Source organism: Nesoenas mayeri (genome assembly GCF_963082525.1).
Source record: "Nesoenas mayeri genome assembly, chromosome: 3".
Lineage (NCBI taxonomy): Eukaryota > Metazoa > Chordata > Aves > Columbiformes > Columbidae > Nesoenas > Nesoenas mayeri.
This window is the reverse complement of record NC_137544.1, coordinates 110507082-110534977: the sequence shown is the minus strand read 5'-3', so window position 1 is coordinate 110534977 and position 27896 is coordinate 110507082. Positions and strand designations below refer to the sequence as shown.

Here is a 27896-nt window from a genome sequence, read left to right as displayed (position 1 = left end):
ATGTCGTCGCCGTCGTCTGGAGAGCGGTACGAAGAGGAAGAGGAGGAGGAGGACGGCGCTTACGAGAGCCAGGCCAAGCGGCTGAAGCCCAGCGCCGCTGCCGAGGAAGGCGAGATCGAGTACAGCGGCGCGGAGGAGAGCGAGAGCCGACGGGACCATCCACCTCCGCCGCGTGGAGGGGCCTTCTCGGGCGGGGTGAGGGACGCGGCGGCCGCTGGGGTGGGGGCGCCTCCCGTCTGGATGTTGGCGAGGGGCAGGGGGCCTGCGAGTCACTCGCCCCGCCCCCTCCCGCGGGGCTAGATCGGGACCCTCCCCCTCCTGTCTTTGCCCGGCGCGGGTGGCGGGAGTCCTGGCCCCGCGGCCTTCCCGATGCTGGAGCCCACTGACCTTCTCCCCCGAGCATAGAGGGGCTTCCGGTGGGGGGTGCGATCTCCCCTAGCCCCCGGGGTCAGGAAAGGCGGGGAGGGAGCCAGGCCGGGTCCTGTCCTTTCCCTGCTCCCCGCCGCGGGCTGTGCGGCTGGTTGTTTCTCACCGTGGTCGACCGGGGAAAGGGACTGAGTTTGCAGCTGGCTGGCTATACGTGATTTGGATTTTGCAGTTCCGACGTTGTCTCTGTTCCGTGGGCAGCTTGTTGCCTTTTGAGATGTTACCACTGCAAGTTTTTGTGCTTGCCCTGTTGCTGAGTGTAGCTATAGAAACGTAGAGCGGGGGAAGAAAGCAAGGCAGAGGGTTTCTTTCATCCTTCTGTTCTGCCTTTGTGTCTGGCAGTGTAGGGTGATAAGGCTGATCATAAATGATTACTTCCTTTTTAAATTCACTTGTATTTCTGCTTTCTCCCTCACAAACAATGCGTGCTCGTTCACTAAATGTTTTAGTGCTTACCTTTTATTCTTCATTAATTTGTATCTAAGTATCAGGATAGTGCTTGACCCATAAATTTGGGTCAACAGTCCTTCGGTGTCTGTTGTTTGATTTCTTAGCCAACTAATTGTTCAGCTGATTGTAACCATTTTTCTTCTTGATGGCTCTATTTTTTACTTGAAAAAGCAAGATTGAGAAAACATTGATTTAACAGCAGACCTTGAAATTTAGAATACCTCTGTTTCATGATTTGTTAAAATGAACTTGCTTAGCACTGGGATAAGTTAATGAGAGAGCATTTGCTGTTACAATCTCTCCACCAATTAAACCTCTTGATGGAGAGGATACCTGCTAAATTAGTACAAGCGTCCCCTGATAAACTGCAACAAAGATAGATCTCGGGAGAGAACTATTTTAATTCTATGGTTTCTCGTGACAGAGTATCATCTCTGTCACAGTCAAGACTTAGCAATATGCTTTGTTTTAAAGGCCAATTCTGAATGAAATCTGTATGCTTGTTTAAGTTATCTTGAAATTTTCTCAGGTAGGAGAGCTGGACATCATGCAGTCTTTCAAGTAGCAACAGAAAACTGCTCTTGTCTTTCCTCCTTTCTGCAGTATTTTATGAAATCAGCTAGTTCTTTTTTCTTTTTTTTTTTCATTCTGGGTTCTGGCTCTGACAATCTTCATGTTGACCTCAGTATATAAGTTTATCACAGTTACTTTGCAGGACACACTGCTCTGCCTCTTTAGGTAAGGAGAATGTGAAGTAATATCTGTAACTTTACATTTTGGATTTCAAGAATGGCATGTGCTGAGTCTCCTGAGCCAAGAAACAAACAAATGTGTAGCAAGTCAAAAACATGGGGAATATCTAGCCAGCTTGTTGTGTCCAGTTCAGTGTGCCTCAAGGAGCTGCATGGTCACTGACTCCGATGATTTATTGACAAAGCTGTAGTCACAGGTCCGCTATTGGAGAGGCAGAAGTTGTCTTGATAATAGAGATCAAATTAGTTTCTTAAGAATAAGTCGTAACACCAAGTGGACATGTAAAAAAGGAACGACTGAGTGCTTTTGTTAGTAATTTTATGTGGGGCTTTTAATAGCAAAATGTCATCATCTATTCATTAGACTTAGGTAATATGAGATTTTTTTTTTCTCTAATAGATTAAAAAACTGTGCAGGAAAGTTATTTATTCTGTGGATGTACCTTAGAACATTTCCCTGGAGAGAAACAAATCAACTTACGAAAGTTGTATGTGGCGTAGGGCAATGACGTATAAGAAGAAAGTGGGCTAAGAGGAGGGAAGAAGTTTAAGTGTCTTGGGTTGCTTAGAAAAGAGCAGGAAAAGAATAAGTGAGGATGAAGTAGGAGGAATTATGGGGAATTAGAAAGAGAAATGGGAAAATGAACGACTAGGGTAAAAAGAGTGGTAGGAGTCTGGTAGCCTCACTGTTGTGTTGTTTTTTTTTTTTTTTTCCTTAACATGCATTCTAGAATATCTGTAAACTGTACACTCCTATGGATTATATAGTCTCTTTGTGTAAAAGCTCTTTTGTGGTAGGACCCTGCAAGTGTGTTGGTGGGGTCTCCCTGCTGGGCTATATTTGTTGTTGTGGCATTTTTCCCATTTCTCTGGAATTGTTTCATTTCATGCCTCTAAGTGTGGTGTTTGGTGTATTTTTGTTTGTTTGTTTGTTTTTTGTTTGTTTGTGTTCTGTTTTGTTTTGTTTTTTTCCAAATGAGTGCCTAGGAGTCTGTATATGAGATCGATTATCCCCGTTCTTACAGTTAGGGAAGTGAGATGTGGTATCTAAATACACAAACATAATTACAAGCTGCCACAAGGTAAGATAGGGATGTGAATTTGCAGCTTCTCAGCTACTCTGCTGTAACTTCCTATGTGCAGTGTTCTTGCTTTGTGGTAAATGGAAATCAGCTCACTGCGCAACGCAGTTGCTTCATGTCTTTACAGACAGTTGCAGTTACAGTAGTGAGATGGCACTGAGTTCAGATCTTCACCTATTTTGCATTGACTTGTTCATATATCCATTTCTTCAATGAAGTGCACCCTAGAAACGGGTTATGGTGTCAGTGTAAATCATCCTCCCTCCTTTACTCTCCCTCAGAAAAAGTAACTGTTACCTTCAGGCTAGTTCTTCTAGAATCTCAGATTGAATCTCCTGATAATGCTGTGTGTTGTTTGGGGTTTTGTTTTGGCATGTTGTTTTTTTTCTTGTTTATTTTTTTAAAGGATATTCAGATTGTGCTAAGCTGAGAGGAAAATAGAATAGACTAGTTCAGTTGCAATGATCATCTAGGCCAACTGCCTGACCGCTTCATGGCAGATTCAGAATTAGCAGAAGAGGCCAGAGCGAAGGTATTCTGTTCTGTAGCGGTTGTATTAATTGAAAAGACACAGTGGTAGACAGTGCTAGGAAGAGGTATGTTTAAAAAGAGAAACAATAGCCCAAGTTCTACATCCAAACCAAAACTAACTTGCCACGTAGCTTTTTAGAATATGGAGTGTGATTAACCTTAACGCCCTTCTCCTGCCTAGCCCTCTCTAGCTCCCCAACCAGCCAACCAGTAACAAAAAACCCCAAGATATAGAAAACTGGCATATTCTCATACTGCTGTGTAACATTAACTTTGTCTTGTTTGCATGGTTCTGAGACACTGTCATACTTCACTGTGTACTGGAAGTAACTGTTGTCACTGCAAAGCTACAGGCATTGCAAGTGGCACGGAGAGGTGTCTCCTGTACCTCTGTGGGGAAGAGACAGGACTGCTCAAGTCAGGCAGGTATGATCAGCAAGGGTGATGTATGTCAGAGCAAACAGCTTTAGGTTAATGCCATCATCCTGTAGTACAACTAACAGTTGAAGAGTGTGCAGGAAATGCGATATATCTGCTTATGAAAGACCTCCCTTATCAGACCATCCCTATTGGGCAGAGCTGAGATAATTGGGGAATGCGTTGTGTACTTCCACTTTGCCTTTATAGTGTGGTAGTTTTAGCTACCCGTGACAATCATGCAGGGCAGTTGGATGCAGATCAGTCCATTGTTAGGCATTAATGAAGTTTTGGGCACTTACATACCTAATAAGCAACCTTTTGGGGCTTCCTCCCCACCCCAGTTCTGTTGTATTTACGAAAGCAATTTCAGAGCATTTAAGAGGGATGCGGCGAGAGGAAAATTTGAGAGTGAATAAGATAATCCTGATGGTGAGAAATAACAGTTTATTTAGGTACCTAGTGGAGAGAATATGAAGGAAGAATGCCATCCTTTTGCATAAGAAGCACAATGGAGGAAGTAAGCAGAGAAATGTCAAAGGAGCAGATGGTCCAAAAAAGGCAGTGCAAACTAATAGAACCAAGAACTGGAAGGTGTCTGGAGAAAGGATAAAGGACACATTTATGTGCAAATGGTGACAAATTCTCCAATCTGGAATTGGTGAGCAAGAGACACATCATCCTAGAGCCTATGATGACTTTTTTTCCTTTTCAGAATGGCAAATTGTAATTTGTTAGCAAGAAACCAGTGATATATTTAAAGTGTTGTCTAGGACTATGTAGGTCACCAAAGAACGGAAGTTAAAATGCTACAGCTTTGAATGCTTTGAAGCTGCTTCTGTTGCTGTCTTATGTATATGAAATATCTTGTTTGTGTTTCATCTGCTTGGTTATGTCAGCACTTCCCTTCATGCTTCAGCTCTCTACAGAAGCTTGTTGTCAGTGTTAAATGTTTTTATGTTCCTAGCTTCTTTCTTGAGGGAGATATTTCTGTCCTTGTTACTGGTCTTGAGCACTTAGAAAGGAAGTCTGTTTCCATTGTCTATTTAATAATTGCATTTTCTGTCCAGCTAATGATTCTTCAAGAAATTGTTATTGAGCTTTCAAAAGCTCTTCATATATAGTCATATATACTAATGGGTACAGCAGTAATGTCAGCTAGTCTGTTCTGGCTTTGGAGGAGTGCAAATGTTGTGTTGGAGTTTTGCATGTGGTTTTTGTGCCATATAGTGGGAGTTGGAGTTACTGAAAGACTCCTTCATAAGCAGATAAATACTGGTGGTGGTTAGTCTGTATGTGAGTGGATGCTTTGATGTAACCTTTGTCTGTGTGTAGTTTTCAAGATACAGTGACCACGAGATCTTGGTCAAAACTCTATATTTTTTGTCTCTGGGAAGAATTTATGGCATCAGTGCAGTGGTTTGTATGAGTTCTGATGTTAGCTGTGAAGGTGCTTAACACTTACAGACACATTTGATTTTTCATGTGGTCTTGTGGTTTTATTTCTTTTAGAGGAAATCAAGGCTTCATACTGCAGCTTGGTAGCTGCAAAACTTGTTTGATGATAATATTTAAGTCTGCCCTTCATGAAGACTTTTTGCACTCAAACATATGCCTGTGGCTGTCATGGGGGAGTGATTTTAGGGTTCGGCTTGCTGCAGAACAATGTTTAGATTTCTTAAAGAGAAGCGTGACTTAAAAGGGTTCGGTGGCATGTTCACTCTATTATTTACCACATGGGTGAAATATGCCAAGCCAAATGCTGCTTACCTTCTCTCCAGATGCCTGTACCCATTCACGAAGCAAACTTTCAGGCATCTTCCCTCCCTGATAACCGTTCGCTCCAGGGGGCTGTGTCTTGGAGCTCCAGAGACAAACTTTCACGTGAGGCCAGTATCTGTCGCGGTACAAACTGTCAGGATTCCTCTTTCCCTGATAACCGTTTGCTCTGGAGTCTGTATTTTAGAACTCCAGCAGCAAACTTTCAGGTGAGGCCTTATGACCATATGCAGAGCAGACTTCCAGGAGACAAGATTCTCAAAAAATAAAAAATGTAATGGAGTAAAATAGCAGAAGGGGTGGCTCAAGCTGGGTACCTGTGCAGAGGTCCACCCGAGCATAGAAAACTACAAACTTTTTTGCATCTTTACAGATCATTCACATCAAGATCCAGTCCAATAGCAAAATTTTTACACCAGGTCCTTTGCTCCCCATTGGAACCTTTTTCCCTGACTCCACGTGAGCCTTTGTTTTGTTCAGTTGTAGATACTGACTTTGGTCCATATCCTTGAAGGTGCCGTTTTGTCTGGATAAGTCCTTTCTTCTCAGCCAAGTGCAAAATAGATCTCACTTCGCAGATGTCTGTGATGTCGCTGTGTTAGCCTTGGATTGTTGTTTTCCCAGTCAGTTCCATTTTTCCCAGCAAAATGCAAGCTAGACTTTATCTTGCAGGCGTTTAGTGTAGTCTGCAGTTGCTTTTGGCAAATATGAGCTTAAAATTTTAGCAAATCTAGTCTACTAAGTAACATGAGTCAAAGAGTATATTAAAAACCATGCAACCTTATATCTCTAAATAACCCATTACATTTGGTGTGCATCTACCTAAGCTAAATGACTAATATTGAACTTGAATTTGACTTGTCCGCTGACCTGTGAGTAGTAAAACCATTGCCATACAGCTCACTTATTTAGGGAGAGCTCAAAAGCGGGCTCATCCAGGCTGTCATATTTATAGAATGAAGTGGTTGACACATAGTCAAATTGCATACAGTAGGAAAAGTATGCATGGGACTCCCTGCACCCACAAGTCACCACTGTTCAGTGTGCCGTTCTGCTTCCCGATGGGTCTCCTGGAAGGAGTTCTTGGCCTAGCTGTGGCTCAGGCGCTTCCCTCCTCTGGAGCCTGGACCAAACTGCTGCTGGTTTGGCTGGGGGGAGTCGAGTGCACCTGCCACAGCGGCACATGTTGATGTCTTCACCAATATGCTCTGTAATGTTAGTTTGTGGCTTCCTGACTCAGGACTGGCTTACGCTTGGTTCTTATGCTGCTCTTTACTGTTGCTGGTTTGAAACTATTTTGAGTAAAGCAGAGGCCATCTGCTTAATGGTTTTATCTGTATAAATTAGTTTCTGAAATGCTGTGTAGGTAAGTCCTTAATTTCATGGCAAGTGACTGAGATCTCACTCTTTGGGGGTTGTTTGTTTTGGGTTGATGTTGTGTGGTTTTTTTTGTTTGTTTGTTTATTTTTGGTGGTGGTTGTTTTTAACTCCATGCTGCTTGAGCTTCTGTGCAAGTTACTACAATAACAGAGGTATTATAACTTTTGGTTCTTATTGAACCTCCTACTGTACAACACCCTACTAAAGGATGCTTTCTATATGGTGTTATGGGAGAAGGAAATTTGGCTTGGAAAGCCAAGTGTTCCTTTAACTACAAAACAGAGCAAAATTTGTATTTGCTGATGGATCCAAGAATAATTCCAGCTGCAGAAGTGCTGACACCTGTATAGGTACATGTAAGTTGGGTGTAAGGGATTTGAAGATGCAAGTACAAAAGTCTTAATTTTTGAGAGAAAAAGATTTAGATCTTCAGTAGACAAGCTTAAATGGATGGCTAATAAATAAAGATAAAAAGGAATATGCTTGACAAAGAAACATCAACTGAAACTATAATAGAAGACTGAACTGGGAACGGAAAAATACTGTTCTGTTATGATCCACTCTCTGAAAAGCTTGACTTGCTAATTAAGTAAGGTAGCTCTTCGTAGTGAATCTTTGCTTCAGTGAGAAAATCATTGCTTATATTTGCCATCTGATGAGACAGAAATATTTTCAGGTGAGATTTCTTAAATGCATTAAAGAAGAGAAAATGCATACCCGTCGCATTAACTTGGATCTTAATATAGTAAGGTGTGCAGCACAGTGAATAATTGATTTAATAACTTCTGATTGTTCTGCAGACTATAAAAAAAGTTGCATGCTATCTTAACACCTTAGAGTAGTAGACTTTGCAGGGAAAAAAGCTAATTATTTTCAGTTTCCTTAGGTGCTTCTTTCAGCTTTGAAATGTATGTGTGCAGGTAAAGAAAATGAAAACCTCTGTGTAGTTCTGTTCCTTCTGCTATTGCCTAAGTATTTGCAGTTCAACGTATTAATCTTTTATGACGACTTTGATCACTGCTACTGCTGTACATCTTATCTGATTAATTCAGGATATATGTTATCTTATGCAAATATCACTAGTGATGTTTTCTCACAGTTCTTGCAGCTCTTATTCAAATAAGTGTGTTCCCACTTACAATACTTTCATACTGCAAATGGATAAAACATAAGCTAAGCTTAAAAAAATTACACAGCAGAGTGTTCTGATGTCTGATGGTATCTGGAGTGCTGGCCTTTGGTTCAAACAGAATGGTCAAATCCTCAGTTTAAAGAAAAATATATGTAATTGTTCTGGGAGAGCTTTGTATAGAACACAGGAATTAAATGTGCAAGGCTCACTTAAAAGTTATCTGGAATGTGTTTTTTACTTGAATCTATAGTTAAACAGGGAAGAGCGGAATGTTCGTAGCAGTAGTAGCAATCATTGTGGTTATTTGATTACTGGAGCTGAATACTCTTTTGTGCTGCAGATGAGAACCTCTCTCTGGTTCTGGAACATGCTATACTGCTTTTTACGAAAAAGTGAAAAATCAACAAGACTTGATCTTTTAGATCAAACACATTGATGTAGTTGCTAAATTTGAATACATCGACTTTACACTGCAGTTATATGTATGAAATTTGAGTGCTGGCAATGACAGTATATTTTAGTATGTCCTTTGTTATCTCTATGCTTTCTTTGGTTATTTCTCATTGTTGGTTTGTTACATTATTTTTATTTATTTATTTATTTGCATGTTTATTTATTTATTTATTTTATTTAACCTCCATGTTTTGGAATATATAATGTAAATTTCAGCCCTACTTTAGACTTTGCATGGAAAGATGAGCTGATTCCAGCTCAGATTCTTCAGTAACACAGAACTGAGACTGTCTGAAGTCTCAATACCTCTGAAAAATGCTCATGGTGGGAACTGTGCGTGTTAATGTATGACAGCTGAATCTGTTGATGGTAGTCGACATTGGGGCGAGAAGAGAAAGCATACCCATATGCACAGAAATTGTGAGTTTTTAAAAATGTGTATGAAGAGTGTTCAGAATTAGAAGGGAAGTTGGGTTTATTTCGTATATGGTACAGAGCTGGCATTTTCTTGCATTGTGGGGCACAGCTCTGCATGTGTTAGGAAAAGAATACTGATGGCCTGTGTTTGTTCCTGCCTCTTTATCCCCCCAGCCTGTCTCAAACCAATATTGGCATAAACAAACAAGGAAAGTGTCAGAAATATTTTAGCTGTTGTGCATGTCCAGGGTTTTTTTTATGCTTTTAATGGATAGGGTGGAAGACCTCTTGCAATTCAATCAAGTGTTAAATAGACTTTATTTTATAGTAGAAAAATCTGGCCAGTTCCAATATATTAATTAAATCTGCAAAACATGTCGTTTTAAGTAGACTTCAGCAACTGAACTCAGCAATCTGTAAAGAAAAGTTAAATTACTTAAAATATACTTGGATTGTACATTTAAATGGCTGCTTCTGGACCCAGTGTAGTGTCTGCCAAATATTTAATTTTAGTTTGTGATAGCAATATTCCTTGTTCTGTGTTGAATTTTAAAATGTCATTTCATTGCTAGGATGCCGGAGGAAGTCATCACAAAGTCTCTGTTTCTCCTGTTGTCCATGTCCGAGGGCTGTGTGAATCAGTTGTGGAAGCAGATCTTGTGGAAGCTCTTGAAAAGTTTGGAACCATATGGTATGTCAAACAGTATAAAGTCAGATTTCTGGACAAGCTGGGAGCATTATTTAAAAGTCTCTTGGACCTCTTTAAATACATTATAATAGCCATTTGAAATCTGGAACTTAGTTAACAGAAAAACATAAAGATTTTTCTAGCTGTGTGAAGATTCTGTGTTTCTGTATATGACAAGTCTGGTCAACCAGAGTTATACTGTCTACATGCCCTGTTGTCTGCTGGCAGACTGCAGTAGCACAGCTAGTCCTGGTCTTAATGTGAGCTGTAGCTAGACTAAATTGCAGAAAAACACAAAGGTGGTTGTTTTGATAAGAGTGAATATATCAAAAATAAGAATGGGCCACAACACAGGTGATGCTTTTTCCTATGGTTTCCTGTGGGAAGAGTGCTTGTGATATGGCAGGGCCTTCAGAATGAGGTGGTTATTCAGAGAAAGTCCCTTCAAATGTCATACAGCCTGAAGAGTCATCATTTGTGAACAAAATAGTAAAGGTGAATGGGTAGAGCCAGCTTATGCTGAGGTTTGAGTGCTGCTTTCTGGAAACTGGCATTATTTTTCAAGGAAATGCATGTATTGAAGTCACATAGGGTTTTGTTAATAGTACAATAGTATTCTTCACTGCCTTAATATTCAAATAATTGAATTATACTTGTACCAGTATCTTTAAATGAATGAATGGAGTGCACGTAAGCTTGTTCAGACATACAAATAAGTACATTTTAGCCTCAGAGTTTTAGTTTTCAAAAACTTAATCAGCTGACAAAGCTTCTTGAATTTGTCTGTGCCTTAATTTGGTTAACTAGAATAATTAAGTCCTCTAAAGTAGTTTTGTGTCAGAATGGTATTTTAAGTTTCTTAGCAACAGCAAATTTTGTAGCAATTTTGAATGTGTTTTATTATTTGCATTTACTTGGATCCTTTACCTCATAAATGACTTTAGCAAGTTTTTTAATACTAATGGTAGTTGTAGTAAGTTAGTAAATTATTAACTGTTTATTGCATTGAATGAATGTTTTTATGCATCAAACTTTTTCAAGAAAACATCTGCTTATTACTTACTTATCTTATAGCTGCATTTCTTTGTTTTGCTGCAAATGCTTTAGAAGTGTGTTGACCAGGTTTGAGAAGCATGAGTAGGGAGACCTACCTTCCTTTTATGTCTTTGCTAGGAATTGCTTAGAAAAAACGTATCACATATGAGAGTTATGGGACTTCAGAGTTTGAGTAAGCATATAGGAAAACTTACTGTAATGTTTCTCTCACCAGCTATGTCATGATGATGCCATTTAAGCGCCAGGCTCTGGTGGAATTTGAAAACGTAGAAAGTGCAAAGAAATGTGTAACGTTTGCAGCCGATGAACCTGTATACATTGCTGGACAGCAAGCCTTTTTCAACTACTCAACAAGTAAGAGGATTACTCGGCCAGGGAACACTGATGACCCGTCGGGTGGAAATAAAGTTCTCCTGTTGTCAATTCAGAATCCTCTCTACCCAATTACAGTGGTATGTTTCTTCTTTTTTTTTCTTTAATATAATAATAAAAGGCAGGGAACGGCAATCTCTGTTACATTATTTCCATTGTGTATTATTTGTTAAAATCGTTAATTTCAGTCAGGAAATTAAATTCACTTACCAAAGCTTTACACTGTCAAGTAACATGCATATTCTGGAAAAAAAAAAAAAAAGCTTTTTCAAGATGATTCATCTTGTACAGATATTTTGCAAAATATTTGAAGACTTCAGTGGTCAGGATTTTGAAATGTTTTAAGTTGCTACATGCTTCTGAAGTATTTCCAAATGTGTTGCCAGAGCATGAGGAATGTCATTTAGCTTTTATACTCTGAGTAATGCATGTTTAAATAGCAAGTAATTTTTCTAGTGGGAGGGGTTATTTTATTGCAGTTCTGCATTCTTAGATATTTCCTTTGTGGAAAGTTGAAACCACTTGTTGATTATCATCTCCAGTCTGATGGAATCTTCCTCACTTTTATTTGGTCTGATACATTTTTCTTTTCAGTATTTCTAGTCATACCATATATACAGTTGCATGCTAATTTATTGCCATATATTTATGGCACACATGCATTTTTTTAATGGTATGGATATTTTTTGCTAGTATTTAAGAATGCATATTTTCTCATGCATTGAATACTTACATTTTTTTCAGAGAGATTTTATAGAACACGTTGAATTGCACAGAAAGATTTCAGGAAAAAATTTAAAACTCTGCTTTAAGCAGACTTGTAATACTGTGGTGCAAGCATAAGTTACTGGTTCTTAGGGAAATACATAGGATAGTATGGACCAATCTAAGTCTTTGGGTTGTGTGGAACCATGTAACTTAATGCAAGCATTAAGTTTTGTTTAATGTGCTGTATATTGTGTTAGCAAATTGATTGAAACTTAATATTCCTGAAATTACTTCAAGCAGTCATTTCCGTATCATGCTTTTTCCTTCACTGTATTATGAATATTGGTAGGTTTTTGCCTGTTGCTTCATTAGTGGATGATGAATTTTCTTTCTCCTGTCAGTTTTCTTTATAGAAAAGCATGGCAAGGTATGAGTTGCTTTTTCATCAGTGTTTAAGAATGAACCTGCTTTGAGCCATGTGAACAAATCCACTAAGTTAAAGAATTCTTTGCATGTGACTATAACACAAATTTTGGAAACTATGTTTAATTCCTGCATTTTAAATTTAGCTTGCATAAGCATCTGAATTGAACGTAGAGGCTTGGGGAAACTTGGTAGCAGAAGCATTGTTCTGGGTGAGGAACATTTCATGGAAATTCTGAGGATCAAGCCTCCAGCACAGTAGCTCCTTTTTTAAAACAAACACACACCCCACCACCACCCCCCCCCTTCCTTCCTGATGCCTCCAGCTGTTAGTTTAGCATATCCCAATGAGCATTAGAAGCAGACAGATTTCTGAAATTACTTGAGAGCATCAGAGCTCATTGAAGATAGTGTAGACTAGTAGAATCATAGCAACTGGGAAGACCAGTTGTACCCCTAACAGGTAGAAATGTGATGAGAAAAATAAAAAATTTGCACTTCCCCAACAGGTTAAAGAAACAGTTAACTTAAGAATGTCTCAAGCAAAATCTGCATATTAAAAACAACATAAAAAGCCTGACACCACCTCTTCCTCTTCAACATTTTTCTTTCCTTAAATCTGAACTACAGATCAACAAAATAGATGAAAAATTGCAACAGTTTTAAGTGGCAAGTCTGAATAACTGCAATAAACTGTTCCATAGTTCTTAAGAACTTCAAAACGGGATACATTTTTTTCAGATAAATTGGTCTGCTTAAGGGCATCTTGTGGATGAGGCAAAGTTGTTGTACAATTTTGCTACAGTTTATTTTCTCCACTACAATTGTGACCTGCTTCTTTCCTAGCAGATTTTTTTTCAGAGAGATGTGACAGTAAAGGGCAAGAAGGGCAAGTTAACTGTATTTAATTCTTAATTACTTTCCACCCCTTTGTATTGGGGAGGCTGGTGTTTTGAAAAAGTTTTGCCTAAGGTGTCATACAGAGGTCTTTCAAGTTTTGTTTCCCAGTTTCCTTATCTGTGGGCAGCACTTTATTAGGGGTTTGTTTGTAAGAGCACACAAATTTGTCTGTCCCCATAGAGCTTCTCAAAGTGACCACTGCTGCTGCAGTTGTTAGTCTGTTCAGCTATACTTACTGCTGCTGTTGCCTCTTAGGTCTCACCTTCTAAAGTTTAGAATCTAAACCTTCTGTACATGCATGAGGGTGGTGTGATATGCCTTGGCAACTGAAATGTTTTAAACTTAATTACCAACTTCTGTTGAGATTAGGTTGCTGTACCTTCTTTTTCATGGTATTCTAGTATGTATATAATGCTAGTGTTAATTTTTATTCAAAATAGCCCATGTTACTGTATCTTGTGCATCACTTGACTGATTTGGTAGTCAAAAACCAAGCTGCGTGTATGCCTGCTGGCTAATGACACTGATAGCATTTTGAGTAGAGCTTACATTTTGAAAGATAGGTTGGTTTTTCTTTGTGTGTGTGTGGGGTTTTGTTTTGTTTTGTTGGTTTTTTTGTTTGTTTGTTTGTTTTGCTTTAAATTAAGTGGCTGTGAATAAATCTTTTTAGAGACAAATTGTAAAAGAAAGTTGTATGCCTGAAAATTTATGTCTTGTGGAACTGGAAAATTTTCAGGATACTTGTGTCCCAAACAAAAGGAGATGGAGGGCAGCTGTTTTTGAGTGTGCATAGAAAACATACCTATAACCAATCTCATAATTGTTTATTTTTAGGGGTTCAGGCTGCTTGAATTATTTCTAAAAATGTCTGTCCATCTTCTGAAAAACTTGACAGTCTTCTCTGCTTGCTTCATTTACTTATACAAAACACTCACTGGAGTGTCTGGAGCAAGGCCTCTGAGCATGGACAAAGTTTTGGTTGGTTGGTTGGTTGGTTTTGTTGTTGTTGTTTTGTTGTTTGGTTTTTGTTTTGTTGGTTTTTTGTTTTAGGTGTTTTGTTTGTTTATTTGTTGTTGTTGTGTTTGGGTGCTTTTTCTTGTTTTTGTTTTTTACTGGTAATATGCCCATATATTAAAGGTTATGGTACTTCATATAAGCCAGGAGTTACACCACTGCAGCTGTAGCCAACATTAAGACATCCTCTTTTTCTAGTTTTTTGTTGTAAGAGGGGGGTATGTGGGCTTGTGTTTGTTTTGTTTTTAGAAATCCAGCATGCCCCTCACTGCTTTGCCTCCCAATTACTCTGTTATTCTGCAGAACATAATAATAAATTTCGTTTCCCCTCTCAAGAAGGGAAATAAATTGTGGTAGAGTGCTTCACTGAGATGTCAGTTCCTTTGCCTGCTAGGGTTACCTTTCAGCTGTTTGAACATGATCTAACAAGTGAATTGTTTCAAGAAATCACAGTTCCTGTTTGTTCAGGTTCTCAAGCCTGAGTCTTTAGAATTCCAAGTATGGGTGTATAAGCAATCTAAACTCTTTTTTCTTGGCCAGATTCATGCTGGAGACTTATTTCTGGTAACATGATGTTTGAATTGTTATATGTAATGGACTGTTATTTGAGATACCCCCAGCATCACATCATTAGTGTGGCCTGATGCGCAGTAAGGCAAACTTTTCGCACTGTTTGGTTCCCCTGCAGCACTGGAAATGGTCCTGGATTTTATTGGTTCCTTGTAATATAGATAATGCTGGTGAAAGCAGAGCATTAAAAATTAGTTTGCATGAATCCGATGTTCCCTGTCAGAAGTTTTCTCTGCCTTAAGTGGAAAAAGCACAGCAACCACTTGCAGTGTCTTCAGTTTGGGTGAATATGATCGGCATTCTCCCTTTGATAGCCACCTAAGCTTACATCGTGGACTACTCCAGGTTACTCTTCTGAAAATGAACATGAACAGTTAAAAAAACCGTTAGCTGCTAGAGTCTTATGAAATGAAATGTGCTATAACTATAGTGACGTTTTGTCTATCTCTGCTTTGGTGAAACTACTGCAGCGCATGCTTAAAGGGAGCACAGCTTGAGACATGGATGCAATTTCTGGATTTTCAAACAGTTGAAGATACTAATGTTTGCATGAGTACTTAAATTATTTATTTCCTGTTTTTCAGATTTGGCTGCCTGTGCTATATTGATCCATAAAACTGCTAATCATGAATGTATAAACTCAATAGGGAAAATTATAAATGAAAAGTTAACACGCCTTTTCTTTGCTCTTTCGCATTAAATGCCAATACAAGGAAATATTCTGTGAACCTAAGGTGTTTGAAATTTCATATCTGACTAAAAATATTTTTTCTCCTTTAGGATGTATTGTATACTGTGTGCAACCCTGTTGGAAAAGTTCAGCGCATCGTTATATTCAAGAGAAATGGAATACAAGCTATGGTTGAATATCCTTTTTGAGTGTGATTTTTTTTTTTTTTTTTTTCTGTAGGTTCCTGACTGCAGATGAGATTCAACATGAGAATGTCAGAAAAATACCCTGTAATTTTGAGACCAAATTATGTCTTAGGTAGAATTCTAAAAACAGTAATTTCTAACTTCTATATGTGTATAAGACAAAATAGCACATATATATTTCACCTTTGTAGGAAAATGACATTGTCAACAATGGTCTTGATAACCATGTTCATAGGCGACCCTAAGGCTAATAATTTGCAGATGTGAAATATGTCATAGATTTGACAGTGCATTGTACACAAAAGTTTTGTGGCTTCTGCCTGTGTTGACACTCAAGAAATGGGTAAGGGATTGCAGAGGTACGGTTTGACTTCTTCAGACTCTTCTAAAATAGTTCTAATATATACTGCTTGTCTTACTATTCTGACTTCGTTGAAGCGTGAGACCAACTTAGGCCTCCTTGACTCGTTTATCATGTGTTGACAAAAATCCCTGCTCTGTTATCCTACTGTTTACTATATTCATAGCTACTAGATTCGTAGCATGAGGTGAACGTTCAGAGTTATTAATATGTGACTGCGGTTTGCAAAGTCCAAAGTCTGATAAGATTACCCCTTACTTTATAAAATTTGATAGCCTTCTTTCTAGCGACTGATTACCCTCAATTTTTGAGCAGTTATCTAGAGAAAATGGTATCAAAATCTCAGAAATTCTTTTGTGATTTCCCCACTTTAATAACTTTATTCGTGGGTTACTTCTGTAGCATTATTTAACCAGTGGCAGCATCAATGATTTGCCAGGCAAAAAGAAATACCCTGACTTCCATAAAAGCTAGCTAATTTCTGTTTTTTGATGTAGAAGACTTAAACTGTGTGTCCTAATAGTAGTTTGACTTACTGCGATAGTGTGCTGAGTTTGTGGTAAGTGGTGGTGTCTGGATCAGATGACTTGTACAGTTGGGGGTTATTATGCATCTTGTGACAGATTAGGGAAGTTGTGGGGAGGATCTTGCACATGCTCTGGAAGTACCATATGTCTGTCCTTTGAATTAAATCCTGCTACGTGCCTTTTATTAAAAACAAAAACAACCAGCAGTTGAAAGAAAACTCGCAAATGTGAGCAAAGTAATGCAGCAACATAGGTGAACAGTTTGCCTGGCGTGGGGAGTGAGTTTCAAGACAAGTCTTATATGAAAAGTTCAAAAATTTTCTCAAATTTCAATGCTAATTGCAGTACCCATTACTTTTGCAGGTATGCTCCCACAGTTCTAGCCAGTGCCAAGTAATTTCTTAGAGGTCTGGGAAGCCTAACTTTTCTCACTCTTAAAATCCACAGTGAATCTACTTCACCCTGGAAGAAGTTGCGGGAATGTGGTAAAACACAATTGATATGGTATTGACACAGAATACTTCCAGAATGTCGCTTATTACATCAAATGTCATTATTATATTGAAGGACGGTGCAAAATGTCTGGTCTGCTGTGAGTTTCAGGCTTTCTGACACTGTATGTTATTGAGTATGTATGAGGTCATGGATTGCCCTGTGCCAAGGCTCAGGTATGTTTTTCTGCTAGTCACAGAACCAATCTTGGAACATGTAGAGGATAAGAAATAACCAACGTGTTAGAGCCTGGCATGTGCATCTGCCTTGAGCAGTGGATTGAAAGCAATCTGCTTGTTGTATTTTTTGATACAACGTGATTATTTTTTCATTCAAAATATCTCTCGATTCTGTGGTTTTATTTGGCTAACAGGCTCTTCTTAGTTCTTTTCACTGTAAATTAACTACTGACCTCGTGTTCTCCCTTCCCACAAGTTCTGAGCTAACGATAGCTGTGAGGAGGGATGCACTGTCTTAATTCACACCTTCTTGCCCCCAAGCTCTGATGCAGCTTGAACTTTCCCTTGAAACTTTCAGTTAAAATATTCTCTAGGCTTGCTGGTAACTTTCTGTGTCCTCTGATGAAAATTACTAAACCCACCAGAATATGCCCTTCCAAATGGTGTAAGCTCAGAGCATAAACAAAGCTTGCCCTTCTATATAATCCACACTGAGGAATTTACTGATATATGAATGGTCTCGTGATGTGCTGCATATATCTCAAAACCAGATGCTTAACAGAAGTTTAACCCATATTTAATTGTTGGTAATTTTATATTAATGTATCTGTAGACTTCTTGTACGGTATAAAAAACCGAAATATCTGCAGGCTACAAAAATAAAGCCATATCAGAAGAAAGGGATGTGAATGAGACACCTGGGGGGAAAAAAAAAAAAAAATTCCTTAACATGATGTGTATGTTTGAATCAGTGTTTTGTGCCCAGAAGGCAAAGGCTGCACTCAATGGAGCAGATATCTATGCAGGATGCTGTACGCTAAAAATTGAATATGCAAGGGTAATGCTTGGACCTTCTCCTTTAATTTTACTAGAAGAATATATATAATCAATACTTAACCTTTTTCACTTTTACTTTATTTGAACAGCCAACTCGACTTAATGTCATCAGAAACGACAACGATAGTTGGGACTACACTAAACCATATCTGGGCCGACGAGGTAGGTTTTCTTATGTTATCGCTGTAGATGTTTGCCTACACTAATGCCAATCCTTTATAGATGGTCAGGCTGTATGGCAGTAGTCATGTCAAAGCAAGCCAGTGCTGCTGGAGACTGTGCTCACACCAGGACATTAACCTTGAGCCCTAGTGCCCCCTACAGCCGTGTTCTGAGCCTCTGAGCTCAACAAGGAGCCCACACCTGCAAGCACCTTCGCAGTTCTCAAGGACTTGCATTTCTCCAAGCAGCTCTCTCTCTTTGGAGGAGAGGAAACCTGGTACAGACTATTCCTTACAAACTACAAACTTGCACACTGCTTCTCCTTCGGACTCTTTTTTTTTTTTTTTTTTTCCCTTATGTTGGACAAGGCATTAAGAAGGATAGAGGACTTCAGCAGGCTGACTCTACACTTCATCATGCACCACATCGGCATCAGCCAAAAAAAAAAAACCAAACCAACCCAAACAAACAAAAAAAAACCAAACCCAAAACAAACCAACAGAAAAAAACAAACTCTGAAAAAACTCAGACTTGCAATTCACCTTGTCTGCATACTGCATGCACCACCACCACAAGTTTTTAAAGGAGGACACTTTCAGTACTTCAGTTGTGTGTGAGATGAATCACGTGATAGACTGTACCCATTCTGTTCAAGTTTGTATGTATACTGGTCTTACATAAAATTACAACTGAAAAATTGAGAACGTCCAAAATTAAGAGCCTTTCTTGTTGATACCATTTATGTTGTACTACCTGTATGTGAGAGTTGGATTCAGTCTTAACAATGTAAATATTGTCTAGTAGTAGGGAAATTTAATCCTTATCTTTAGATAGTTGAAACTGAGCAGTGCAATATCAGATAGGTCCCCTCAGTTATATTTAACTATTAAAATAGGGAGATTCATAATTGCTACAGGCATACTGTTTCTTAAGTACTCAGATGTTAAAATTACCAGTTTAACTCAAGTCAGTTGAAACTATGACTACATATGTAAAGATAAACTGCTGTTTAGCTTAACTGCTGTAAAGTGTTTCTTCAAAAATAAATTGTAACTATTGAGTGCAGTGTTCAGTTAACTTATGTACAATAATGTATGCAATGTTAAGTTAGAGAAGTGAAGACAATGTGTCCAAGACAGAGTATCTGCTTATCAAAGACTATATGAGAACGAGGACTTTGACTGTCTCAAATGATATGCACTTTCAAAGTAATTCTGTAGAGACCCTGAGCTTGTAAAAACTGTTGTACAACTGAAAACTTAGGGCTTGAATTTTCAAAATCAAGTTCTTGTAAAAGGTTAACAAGGGAGCTACAGTATTGGTTGCTAATTAGAGATTATGACTTTGTATAGGGATTCAATTTTTTCTCAAATTCCTCAGTTAAAAAAAAGATTTTGTAGAAACTCCAGGGCAAGAAAAAAATATGAAAGTTTGAATTTGAAAAATCTGAAGGATTAATTTGATCCTCATATCTCTTGATCATTGCAGTGTTTGGTGGCTGACTTGTAACATTGTGCATCTAATTACGTGATGTAATTGGTCTGCAGATATGACAGTATGAACTAAATGTTCCCCAAGCTAGAGAAAACAGTGGAAAATGAAAAACTTAGGATAGGTACGGCTTGCTCTTTCTCAAGAACTCTCATTCTACTCTTTTGTTTTCCTTTTGTTACATTGACAGCTGGTCTCTGTTTTCTATAGATCACTCTGCTACACATGAGAAGAAAATAATTAGCCTTGTATTATAGATGCATGTACTATGCTATATAGTATATAGCACAATTTTTTATTTACTGTGACCCAGATCTACTTAGCTAGCAAATGGGAATATAAATTTTTGAATGAACATGGAAATGTACTTGAGAAAGTAGGCATCTAGAGCAATTTTGCCCATAAAGTAATCCAGGAATTTTCTTTTTTTCTAAGAGTTTTCATACTTGTGTTTCAGCTTACTCTTGCAGCAATGTTGTTTGCATTTTGAACTTACTGTGACCTGAACAGTAGCGGTGTGACTGCAACAAACAAGATCTTAACCCAAAGGAATTAAATTTTCAGGAAAGGCATGTTAATACATGCTTTCAGAATTTCCTTCACCCTTTCCTCCTCAAATCTTAAGAAGGAAATTCATTTTGCTAATTATTGTTTTTCAAATAACTGTTAAGTTATAGACTTCCCCATAGTATTTCTCCATATAAATAAATTTCCTAGCAAGTGCCTGCTGCTATGAACCCATATTGCATTAGATTGAAATGAAAAAAAAAAAATCCACCTGACTTAGTATTCTACATGGTTTTAGCCAGAAAGTTCAAACTGTAGTTTGGGGCATTTATTTCTGTGGTAATACCAGCATACACAGTGACTCAAGGACCTGATTTAAAAATAACACCAAAAACTCAACAAACTCCAAACTTAAACTAGATTATAAAGAACAATTCCTTTCAGAATTATTTTTAACATAGGTCAGTTCTCATGTTTCAATGCTTGTTTGCACAAGTAATTTGTACTTGCACAACTGAGGGACTTTGTTCAAGTAAGGAACAAGTATGAGGCAAGGAGAGAACAGTGGACTACACCATCACGAGGAGGAAACATTTGTCAAACTGTTCTCCCAGAATTCTTTATTTGAAGAACATGGTCCTTTACTATATTACTGTGTGCAGTTTCAAAGTGTTTAGCTCCATAGACTGGAATTATAATCTTTATTTTTTTCTGAAAGAGGATTACTGCATACAGTTTAAATGGTCAAAATACTTCATATGACTGCCCATTTGCTTTCTAGAGCCAAGAAGCAGGGCTGTTACCCTGAAAAGGCAATGGAAAAACAAAACTTGACAAAAATAATATTTCTCCTATATAGTTGAAGGCATTCAACACTTCTGTCTCTTCAGGCTTCATTGCCAAAGTAAATATCTGATATGGAATCTGTCCTCAAAATCCTGAGCAGAAAGGGCACATGTGTTTTCATCTCCCACTGTTGTGTTGCGTAATGCTAATAGCACCTGTTTTGCAGGGGAAATACCTCCAGCTGCATCAGACTGGAGTTTCCATTTTCAGCAGTCATACCTAAATTTACTGGAAACTTTTATAAACTGATAAATGTCTTGCCCCGTCTTTTGAATGTGGTTGTTTTAATTGTAAGAAATCAGTTGTTGCTTACCACAAACAAATTTGGAAGTTTAGATTTTCTTTGTCATGCAGCACAGATCTGATCAGACAATACAGCTTTGGCTATGATGTGCTGCTTTCCTCCAGTAATGTAGACCCCTTGCTTAACTTTATAGCCTAGAGAACTGGGTTTTCTTAAAGGATTGACCGTTGATTAAGTGCATTATTCAGTGATGTTTTTCTTCAGTTGAACTGTTATGTGCTGCTGTTAATGCAATAATGTACAATCCTTTCAGCATGCTCATAAATCAGTAGGTGTTCTGTAAATATATATGTACACATATGTAATGCTCTCTGTTTACTGATTATGAAACCATGTAATACAGGTTGTTGTTGGCTTATGCTGAAACTTCTTGAAAGAAGCCCACTTTGAAAATGTGTTGCTGTTGAAGCTAATATTATGATTCAGGTACTGTTTTTCAAAAGTACTGCATTTCAAATTTGTTTTAAGAGACACATAGGTAAATCCTGCTGTATGGTGTTATCTATACTAATGTGTGGTGTCTGTTTAGGAAAACTATTGGATATTTCCATAAATCTTAAATGTCTTCATCTCATTGGCCACTGCCCCGAATCAACTTAAGTGCAATTTGTTACACAGATGGCAGTCTCTTAATTTTGGTGTCCCAGGGCTACAGCTTGTGGTTTTAGAAGTATGATGAATGAGAAATTGTTTATAAAATTAACAAATATTCAAATTACTTTTTTTGCTTCTTAACTAGAAGCTTTATGTCTTAACTGGAGAAATCAGGTGCATACTTGTCCATACTAAACTCTTTTCTTTCCCTTCCTGCATGTTAGACAGAGGGAAGGGCCGACAGAGACAAGCTATTTTGGGAGAGCACCCATCATCTTTTAGACATGATGGTTATGGTAAGTAACATAGGATGACAGGTCATTACAATTTCTTTGTGTTATGTGGAATTGTAAATATTCAATCAATGCTTAACTGGGGACCTCGACAAGTAGTCCAGATTGTGCTGTATGTGCAGTGCTATCAGTCTACATCTGAAAATGCTGGTGATTCACTGAAATCTGTATGCTTTTGTTGCTGTGCCTCTACATTTCAGGGAGAGCATCCAGCCCTGCAAATGTATTCCTTGGAGGAATGTTCCCTTTTAGTTGCCATCACCCTACCAGTGGGTGAAAAGTGGTCTCTGTACTGGGAAGGCAGTTTTCTTCTAGAAAATGGCAGTATAGCTTGATCAATGGTTTGATGCAACACAGAGCTCTTTGATGTTCTTGCATGCAAAGCTGTGAATTGTGGGGTTTGTGTTTCTTCTCATTTAGCTAATTCTGAAAAGCTATAGATATGTGACGGTGTAAGAATGTTGTTTTAGATTACTGCTATAGAGTGCTGAGGTTGTTACTGGCACTGTCCATAAATGAACATCTGCTGTCACTTCCATGTGTTGGACCAAGACCTCAGGGCTAAGAAACTGATGTCCCCAGTTAGATATGACTCTTTTAACTGTCAAATGGCAATGTGATTTGTCTGGCCTTTTTCTTTGCAAATGTATTGATAATATTTTAGGTTGACCTTTAATCTACTCTTTCCAAAGGTTCTTCACATCTCCAGAATTTCCAGGTTCCACCTTGTATTCACTGATGTTCTTTTTTCATTCTTCTGATATACCTTGATACCTTAAGTCACATGGCTGTCTCCTCCTCCACCACTGCATCCCTCTCACTACTGTTTTTTGCTAGGGGAAAAAGAACAGAAGGTTCCTTTTATACTTGGTTCATGTGAATTTCTCCCCTCCTTGGTCTGTAATACTGATGTTTTCTATGAGCAGAAGTATTACATACTAGCAATGCCTCTTCATTTAAAAAAAAAAAAAAAAAAAGTTAATTTCAATTAAACTTTCACTTCCCCTGTAATGGACAGCAGGACAGCTTCATCTTGCATTAAAGCAGGATTTTAAGTATTCCTGTTTCTTCCAAGTGAGCCATTTATAGAAAGGCAGCCTTCTGACTTAATCTTTTGTCTCTGTCATCTCCTCTCCTGGCTAAAAGTTCACTTCTTTTGGTTTGTTTTCCATACTTTGTAATATTCTTTCTTGATGTCAAGTAGCTCTATAAGTAGACATGGCAAAATTACTGAAGGTTTATTTTAAATATTTCTTCTGATAGATTTGTGTTCAAGTATTTTGTATGGTGCAGGGTAGATACTACTTCTAATAAAACTGGTAATTTTGAAGGAATATAACCTGTAATTCAAGCCATCAGTAAGATAATTACTGAAATAGCTTTTTTCACTTGTGTATAAATACAATACCATGAAACAGCTCCTTCCTTCTTGTCTGGTAATGTAAGAAGAGACTTGGAATATTAAAGGGAATAGAAAAGGTCTCTCTTTTTCTTTTTTAATTAGAGAAAGAATTAAAGGAAACTGCTGTAACGTTGTTCTCTCATCCTCCTTTAAAGACGTGTTGTGTGTGTGGGCTTTAATGCATGATTAAGTAGTGAAACTTGTTTACAATATGAAAGCATCGTCTTTCATCTCCTTAGGGTCGCATGGTCCTTTGTTGCCCTTGCCAAGCCGCTACCGAATGGGATCTCGGGACACTCCAGAACTTGTTGCTTATCCATTGCCCCAGGCATCCTCCTCTTACATGCATGGTGGAAATCCTTCTGGGTCAGTTGTCATGGTTAGTGGGTTGCATCAGCTAAAGATGAACTGTTCAAGGGTCTTCAACCTGTTCTGCTTGTATGGAAACATTGAGAAGGTAAGGCATAATTTATTAGAAACTTAGCAATTACTATAGCCATTTTAGTTGTTTTGGAAAAAGCCTAGCTGAGATGGTCTAAAAGTATTTCCTAACAACTTACAAAACTCTTAGTTGTAACTGTTTGTTGCAATTTAATTTCTTCCCTTATCTATCTTAGGTAAAATTTATGAAGACTATTCCAGGCACTGCACTGGTCGAAATGGGTGATGAGTATGCTGTGGAAAGAGCTGTCACACATCTCAACAATGTCAAGTTATTTGGAAAGAGACTTAATGTCTGGTAAATACGTTTTATCAGATTAATAGTCTACTAGTGGGCAAATAGAATGAGGCTGCAAATGGTCAAAATCCCATTGTTATTATTTGAATTATTTCCAATTTGTAACTATTATTGGTTTATTACTATTTAAATTTTATTTATTATTCTTTTGCTTATATTAATAAAGCATATGGGCAATACGTAGGCTGCTCATAAATTGTACTCCTTAATGTGTCTTATCCATCCTTTCTACTTTTCTTTTTCTTAAGGAGGGTGTCAAATCCAACCTATTATGTTCTCCTTCTGTTTCAAGTTGTTGTAGAGAAATGTCAGCTCTCTTCTGGTTAGATCAATAATCTGTGTGAAAAGTGTGCAAGTCTTTAACTGTATATATCCTTAAATCACAGCGTTTCCAAGCAGCATTCAGTAGTTCCAAGCCAGATATTTGAACTGGAGGATGGCACGAGTAGTTACAAGGATTTTGCAATGAGTAAGAATAATCGCTTCACCAGTGCTGGCCAAGCATCTAAGAACATCATCCAACCGCCTTCTTGTGTGTTGCATTATTATAATGTTCCCCTGTGTGTAACTGAAGAAACTTTTGTAAAGGTAGGCAGTTGAAATTACTGTGACATGCTGTGCTTTGGGGCTCTATCCAAGCTTTGCACTGTGCTATGTTTAAAAAGGAATAGCTGGGATAGTCACAGCATAGCGGCTGGAAAGAGAACTGATTTAAAAAATGTTTGTAGCCTCTCTATACAGAAGCTGCTGTATTTTCACAATTCTGGCATTATTTTCTCCATTTAAAAAAATATACATGAGAAACAAAGTCTTGGAAATGAAGTTGAGAAGCTTAATGTAGGGGTTTTTTTGAGGAAGGGGAAAAGACTCTCACAAAGCCAAGTACAGGGACAGTTGACTACAATTCACTTGCACAGTTGAGTCCTGAACAATGCTGAGGCTCTCAGGTGGAGGTGTTTGTAAAACTGATGATGGTTCAGTGAGTTATATTTTTTTCCAAGCTTTGTCTGAAAGTTATCTCTGGTTCATGAGTGGTGTGCTTGGATATACAACTTCTGAGCCACTGTATTGAAGTGGTAATGTCAAAAAGAACTACTTGTTTTTATTTATATGTGATGTTTGAGGTAGTAGTGATATCAGTACTCTAACAATTTTTGTGCCTATAAAATCGTATTCATCATGGGAAAGCACAGATATAGGAGCCTTGTTTTGCATACTATAGAATAAATATATAGAATATAGAATACTCTACATACTATATTCTAAAGAGTTACCAATCTAAACATATTTTAAAAATAATGATTTGCCATAAATTCTTGGATGCTATCTTAAAGAGTCAGAATTTCTTTTTTGTGTGTCTCTTCCAGGAACTTGGAATTTTTGCTAGTGTGTTTATGTGCATTTTTATTGGAGTTTTACCTCTTATTTTATTTTTGTGACAGTTATGTGAGGATCATGAAGTTCTCAGCTTTATTAAATACAAAGTGTTTGATCCAAAACGTAAGTAAACTTTGACTTGTTTGGAGAGTTATTTGAATTCCAGCTTTGATAAGAACATGCAGTGTCAGGAGACATTATTGATCACCTCCTTCCCTTTTTTTATTTCTCATTTTGACAGCTTCTGCCAAAACACTGTCTGGTCTCTTGGAATGGGAATGTAAGACAGATGCAGTGGAAGCTCTCACAGTACTTAATCACTACCAGATAAGAGTCCCAAGTAAGTCAATTTTAATGCTCTAACTGCTTTAATACTTTTTCTTATTTTCTTTAATGTTGGTAACGTCTTTGTAAAAGATGAGGCTTCAGCATCTCAGCCTGCAGCTAAAAACAGTGTTCTTATTATGTTTATATATGTTGTATTTTATATATATATACACACATATAGTGTACCATATATATTATAGTATACAAATACTATATACATTACAGTATTTAATCTCGTTTAGCTTCCATTAGTTCTATATTAGTGTTTTGAGTCAACCTATAGAACTCAAAATGTGCTCTATAACTAGGAAGTTACGGAAGGATAGAAAAAATAATTGGTTTGGGATAAAAGGAAGTCAGGAAGGGAAAACATGAAAATCTACTGTTATCAAAACCAATCCTAACAGATAATGGCTTACTGAATCTTTTTTATATCTTTCACAATAATTGCATAGAAATCTGCAATATCTGAGCAGAAGATTCTTTAAGTTACACAGCTTACTGCTCTGAATTAACTCCTCCTGTAGTGGGTTCTCTTTCAAATCAGAACTTGTGAGGCCAAGCTCAGTTAGCTCCAAACTAGTAAGAATGGAGTGGGGAGTTCACCTGCTGAACAAGTACAAATGAGCCAGATCTGCACTGGACAATTAAGATAGTTTACTGGCTTTAAATGGAATTATTCTGGTTGTTCATAGACATAACTTTGAATCCAGCCCAGTGTCTAATATTATTTGAGACTACCTTCTCCAAACTATTATGAATTTGTCTTTCTGTCAAGCGTTAATAGTTTAAATCTTTCCCATCCCTCCTCCCTTCCCCACTGCTTTTGCCCACTTTCTGAAGAATGGACTGAGATTACTTTAGGAGCAGAATATTTTTAAGATACTGGTGACAACATAGTGTTCACTAATTTCATACTTACTTCAGTTTGGAGACATGAAAACAGCAGAAGAACTTACGCTTTTCAACATGAAAAAGGCAAACCAAAATCAAATATAGGTATTGCAGGAAAAGAGTATTTTTAAACAAGGACTGCTGGTTAAAACTTGCTGTAATAAGATTGGCTGAGGTGGGCTGAACCTAGATGACGTATTTTCCATTACCTGAGAAGCAAACATTTGCTGCCATCCGTGCGTCTTGGCAGCATTTTCAGATAGCGGGGAGTGTGTTATGCTTTGCTTTCTTGAAGGGTGTGCTGGACATCTTGCTGTGGTTTTCTCAGTCAAACACATCTAAATACTGTCCAGTGCCACTGTCTCTGATAGAAATGCCGCAGTCTTGATTTCCTTAAATATCTATGCCTTTTGTCTTTGAAATTACCCATTAAATACTACTATTATAAATAGCTCAGCATGAAGTGGGGCAGCAAAAATGGTAAAGTCTTTCTTGTATATAGTACATTTTGAATTCTATCTACATTCCCTTGCGACCAGATCCATCACTTTGGTTTTATGTCTAAAACGTGGTAGTGGACTATCAATAACACTCACAGGTCATCTTGTGTCTGTGGGCCACTGGTGGGGGTGGGGGTAGCCAGAGAGTTGCAAGCATTAAATCTACAGAACTGGTAAACTTGGCAGATGATGCAGGGGGATCTTGGTCAGCAGGAGAGGTATGCTCAGTAAAACAACCTGACTATGTTACATCTTGTCTTCTGACAGATGGCTCCAACCCTTATACCTTGAAGCTTTGCTTCTCTACTTCATCCCATTTATAGAGAAGAGAACAGCATGTTAAGAGCTACGTTCACCTTGATTTGCAAGTTTAAAAACTACATTTTGTTCACAAAGCTCTAAAGTGGTTGTTCTAATGTTGCCTTGTTTCAACTTAATTCTGATATCTTGTTTTATAATAAATGGGTGTTCATTCATAAATACAAAAGATATTTTCTTTTTGCCTCTGAGAAGTACATGTTGTAAGCTTACTACAAAGTTTGTATTTTGTTAGTGCAGTATCTTCAAATGTCTAAAGAAACATCAGTAGTATAAACAAGATTGTTTTCTTCCAAAATTGACATATATTTGAATTTTCG

General features: G+C 37.9%; 1 protein-coding gene across 1 annotated transcript; it reads left to right on the top strand.

Moving 5' to 3' along the window:
• Positions 1–27647, top strand: HNRNPLL (heterogeneous nuclear ribonucleoprotein L like; the record flags this gene model as incomplete). Its single annotated transcript, XM_080342808.1, is given in 14 exon segments — positions 1–195; positions 9392–9510; positions 10778–11015; positions 15331–15423; positions 15426–15429; positions 17738–17823; positions 17912–17984; positions 21951–22022; positions 23661–23878; positions 24039–24160; positions 24547–24748; positions 25603–25660; positions 25779–25877; positions 27526–27647. Coding segments are annotated over 14 exon segments (1635 nt in total). The 3' UTR covers positions 27582–27647.
• Positions 27648–27896: the final 249 nt, after the last annotated feature.